At 37.2% G+C, this 4858-nt stretch overlaps 1 protein-coding gene across 7 annotated transcripts; it reads right to left on the reverse strand.

Annotated features, from left to right (window-relative positions):
- On the reverse strand, positions 1-4066 carry LOC139198323 (ubiquitin-conjugating enzyme E2 4-like). Of its 7 annotated transcripts, none has more exons than XM_070826848.1 (9): positions 3930-4066; positions 3150-3264; positions 2992-3044; positions 2786-2914; positions 2182-2238; positions 1659-1721; positions 1483-1554; positions 1302-1401; positions 1-452 (listed from the first exon to the last, which is right to left on the reverse strand). In XM_070826848.1, exons 7-9 carry the CDS (start codon positions 1513-1515, stop codon positions 256-258), a joined length of 330 nt encoding a protein of 109 aa, XP_070682949.1. In that variant the 5' UTR covers positions 1516-1554; positions 1659-1721; positions 2182-2238; positions 2786-2914; positions 2992-3044; positions 3150-3264; positions 3930-4066; the 3' UTR covers positions 1-255. The 7 variants fall into 6 exon arrangements, with proteins under 7 accessions (XP_070682949.1, XP_070682953.1, XP_070682952.1 ...); XM_070826851.1 differs by having other exon boundaries at positions 3554-4056; XM_070826853.1 differs by lacking the exon at positions 3930-4066 and adding an exon at positions 3554-3708 and having other exon boundaries at positions 1490-1554.
- Positions 4067-4858: the final 792 nt, after the last annotated feature.

Below are 4858 nucleotides of genomic sequence, written 5' to 3' on the forward strand. Positions count from 1 at the left end.
TAAAAAAGAGATATTACAGATTCATTACTCAATTCAACTTAACCACCAAATTCAACATACAAATATGGATTCAACAAAAAAAGAGATATTACAGATTCATTACTCAATTCAACTTAACCACCATATTCAACATACAAATATGGCTGCAACAAAAAAAATAAAACATATATATCTCACCTGACTGCCAAAGAGTACAAAACACAGTACAAACTAAGCATTTTTCAAACAGTACCAACAATTCTCCGCAACAAAAGTTCAGGAGTCCAGGGAGAGACTTCCGTTGTGGCTTCTTTGGATACATAGGAGAAGGCCCTCTAGCAGTGTTTGAGGTACTTTCTCATCCAGACTAAACCTGCTAGACCGACCATTAATATTACGGTTTGCTTCAGAAACTGCAGGAAGTAAGCTCTTCCTATGTCCGAGCTTGGGAGATTGGCTCTTGTTGCTGATATCTGCATCAATTGCACTAAAGTCGTCAAGGCCAAAATAAAGCAGATGCTCTCAAATAACAGCCAAGTACAGTGAAGAAGGATTATCACAATGCAGTGCCAACTTAATTAATCGTAGTAGGAATGCATGTTTAGACTACATATTCGTCAAGATACTTGACATTATTTTTTATAAGCTTTCGGTAGACTAACAAAGTAAGAACTGTAATACACAGTGCAAATTATGGTAAAGCAGTTGTTGGCAGCTTCAAAATACGCCTTTGGTGCCTCCTTTCCAATCAAATGGAGCATGGTAGCTGTAATTTGTCAAAAATACCTCAGATACGACCACCATTCCAACCAACAGATTGAATGAGGTAGGATCGTGAGAGCATGATTAAGCGATTGATAACTTGAAGGATTGGCTTGATTAACATGTTCAATTTGCAAAGAATGAAATGGGAAAATAACTTAGGACCAGTATACCAAGTAAGCAATTGTTAAAAGTTGCACATCTTACTAAACTAAGAAATATAAGGGCAACATCTACCAAAGGCATCCTAAACGACAACTGTAATATAAGAAAACATGCAACCAGCATATGTCCAACAGGATCATGGCCTTATGTGGTCATGATGGAGAAATGCTCAAAGTTAGAGAGCACATGCATTACAAATTTATAAACTAAACTAACCACCATTTAGAAGTCCATCAATAATGTACTTGCACGCCCCACCACTTTCCTATATATGAGAAAAATAAGAGTTTTCCAAACTAAAGCATGAAATCAGATTCACCAGAGAATTGGAAATTGCACATGAACAAAATAATATACATCAGGCCATTTGTGATTTTGAAAGAAAAAAGATATACCTTCTTCATGAGGTGGAGGCTCCTGATAGAAGATTGACATTGGAGTAGTTTTAAAAGTCAGTTTCTTCCTAAACATCCTACTCTCAGCTTCTAGAGTTTCCTGTAAAAGAACAGACAACATTCATAATAAGAACATAATTCATACACAGGTTTCAGTTGACCACCATTGATTGAATACCACCTCATACTTGGCTAGCAAATTATTCTTCTCCATCTCCTTTGCATGTATCTTTTTCTCCAGTTTAGAGTAGAACTGCCCAAGGTAATTGTAAACGTTAATTTAATACCAGAGTTACTGTGTTGACTCAATACAAGGAAAAATCAGAAAGATGCAAATGCAGAAAACTAAATTAGCACCTATAACACATGGCACCTCACTTTCTCACAGTGGCTTAATCTGTCCTCCACCATTTAAGCAACCTGTTTAATTCCAGTTAGTATTACTTCCAAAATCCCAAATCTACATAATGGATAATACAACATATCAAACCACATATTTACTTTTTGAAGCACTAATCGTCGTCGTACCCAGTGCACAAGGCTCCCGCTTTACGCAGGGTCTAGGAGAGGTGAATGTCCCTGCGTAAAGCGCGAGCCTTGAGTAGAAAAATTTACAACCACCAAAATCATATCAGGGTTCATAATCTAGAATTTATTAGAATTAGGGATCCATTAATACAACTATGCCTCAGTCCAAAACTAATTTTTTTTATTTGGCCTAAAATAGAAAAAACCCAAAACTTTAAATTCAAATATCAGACAAATATATTTGAAAAGGATAAAGATTTCAAAGACAAAGTGAGGACACAGGTTGAGAGAGAGAGAGAGAGAGAGAGAGAGAGAGAGAGAGAGAGAGAGAGAGAGAGAGAGAGAGAAGCACCTTGGGCAAGGAGGCGATTGGAAGCTTTGTTGGAGGAGTCAGTGCAATTTTTCAAGCCTGCACCAACAATTAAAAACAGACGAACACAACATGATTGAAGAACACAGATTGGAACTAGAAATGATCTAATTTTGAGAAAACTTGAGGCTCGAAAGAAAGTCCAATGACAATTGCTGCTTGAGTTTAGTAACATCAGTTAAATACAACATGATCTTCGCTTGCATAAAGTCATGTTTAGTGATGCATTGGAATGCTCTCGAGGAAACAATTAAAGAAAATACACAACTTAGTATTCGGTAATGCACATTATGCCTCATTCATGCAGAAATGCAAGGTTCTCAAACGTAACAGAATGCAAGGTTCTCAACTCAAACACACTTAAGTCGACATCTGCAGGAGTAAGAGTAACACTATAACGTCAACACTCTGAGGTTGATACCCCGCAAACAAAAGGCTTAACACTACTCAAAAGATTTCATTCGAAGAATCCATGTTCTAATTAGTACTAATCCTGACACGAATACACTAAGTCAAAACCTGTGAAAAACTATGGAAAACAGATGCATGATGACAGGGAGACACGAACCTAAAAAACAATCAATACCTTTAACTCTTTGTTCATAAGCAGCTCGGTAACGCATCATTAAAGCTGCAGCCTCTCCATTTAAAGGGTCAGAGGGATTGGGATACATCAGAAGTTGTGGCAAGAACACTTCAAATACGTTTGCCAGATCTGAAAACACAGGCAGATGTAAGACCAATACAACTTGGATTTCGGTATAAAAAGTAAGGCTAGTTAAATGCGTTTACCAAACATGGGGCTCCACGTCTGATTGATAACATCTAAACAAACTGAGCCTGACCTGAAATTAGACCCCGTCTTAGAGGTGGATAGTATTCCTCGTTTCGTTTAATTAACAGCGCTACACAATTTAGAATGGTAGGAGTTTATGATAGTGAGCACTCACATCTCATCAACATTTGGATGGTAGATCGTATTGTCAAAGCCTATTGAGGGAGATTTATTGGCATAAGCATCTGGTAGCTCAACTCTTACCCCCCACACACCTCCCTGATAAATACCTGCCACAATCCATGAAATGGACGAAGTGGGGGGATTATGCGATGAAAACAAGTTACGGGCAATTCAAGCAGCTATTTTGGAAACCAAAATCATCAAAGCCAATTAGAGCAATGACCAAACAACAAATTCCATTAAAAAAAAAAAACAGCCAACCAAAAAAATCAAATCATAAATCTCAGAAAGCCCAATGCACAAAATTGCAGAAATGGGGAAGAAATTGGCACAAAAGATGTTGTGCACATGTTGATCATCGCCTATAGGGAAGGAGGATGCAAAAGCCGAACCCACCTCTCTCTCTAAACACCACGAACCCAGCTCTCTTTCTCAAAGGTTCCTCCCTACTTCGAACAAAACCTCAGATAAATTTTTAAAAAAGGAAACTTAGTGCAAAAAGGCCCAGCCCAATTTTCTCTTCCGCCCCTGCTCTCCCGTTTCTCTCTCCCTCTAATCTCCATTTCTGCAAACGACACACTTCATCTCTCCCTGTATACTCCTTGACTCTCTCAACAAATCAAAACCCCCAAATCCAATTCAATCTCTCATCAGGATCGAGAGAGAGAGAGGAAGACGGAGGAGCCGAGTTGCAGAGAGAAGAGATAACGATATCAAAGAAACTAACGCAACAAATTAATCGATGTACAAAGAAAATGGAAGAAAATTTAACCAGCAATTGTATGTGGATACTGAACATTGTAAGATCTTACACTGCGCACCCTGCCTATACAAAACACAGACAAGTATAACGGTTAACAATAATTTTCAAACTAAAGGTGAACATTAAACATTGTTATGTAGTTGTTTGAATTGCAATATATATATATAGGGATCTTTTGATATAAACGCCTCATTTTTGAAATTTTTAGATTAAGAATCTGATTGTAAATTTTGGAAAACATCTTTAAACACTATATTTATAGTATAATTTTTTACATTGTTTTCTCTATCTGCTATTTAAATTTTGAGACCGTCTTTTGATGTCACTCTAGATAATGCAACATATAATTAACCATAGATAAAAACCGATAATCAAGATTACAAGCAGGGAGAATACTATAAAAAGTGCGATTACAAAGAAAAATGTCCTACACAGAGGAGGACTCAGAGCTAACAATATAGGAAAGAAGGGGGCGCAAAACAAAGGGTAGTGGACCAGAGTTTACATTAGTAATAAGTAATTCACTTTTCTTTGAACATACTAACCCCTTGTTTTAAAAAAAATCATATAATGGTACGTTGTAGGTTTTTTCTGAAAACCCTAACATGCAATAAACATTCGCATACCAAATACTAATGTACTTAAATAGTGGTATCATAATCGCCCAAAGGAAAATCCATACGACATTGGGTTACGTTATTGAAGAAATATGGTGGGGCCCATCACCTGAAGGTGAAGTTGTACGACATTGGATTGCGCCAGTGAAAAAAACATAGTACATATCACACCGACACTAGCCTTGACTAGTGAAGTTGTCCGACACTGGTTTCGTCAGTGAAGCTGGGAGTTTATCATAAAGTACCTTGATATGTGTAAACTAGGTCATATGGCTATAGACAAATACATACTCGTCTTGAGTTATGTGTTGTATGATTACC

This window comes from Malus domestica, chromosome 08, assembly GCF_042453785.1.
Source record: "Malus domestica chromosome 08, GDT2T_hap1".
Taxonomy (NCBI): domain Eukaryota; kingdom Viridiplantae; phylum Streptophyta; class Magnoliopsida; order Rosales; family Rosaceae; genus Malus; species Malus domestica.

Excerpts from the sequence above, each read along its gene's own strand:
- LOC139198323 (XM_070826848.1), bottom strand. The coding sequence starts at position 1,515 with ATGGAGAAGAATAATTTGCTAGCCAAGTATGAG. Across the intron at positions 1,402-1,482 it reads ATTTGCTAGCCAAGTATGAG|GAAACTCTAGAAGCTGAGAG; the intron begins GTGGTATTCAAT and ends GTTCTTTTACAG. Across the intron at positions 453-1,301 it reads GCCTCCACCTCATGAAGAAG|ATATCAGCAACAAGAGCCAA; the intron begins GTATATCTTTTT and ends CAATTGATGCAG.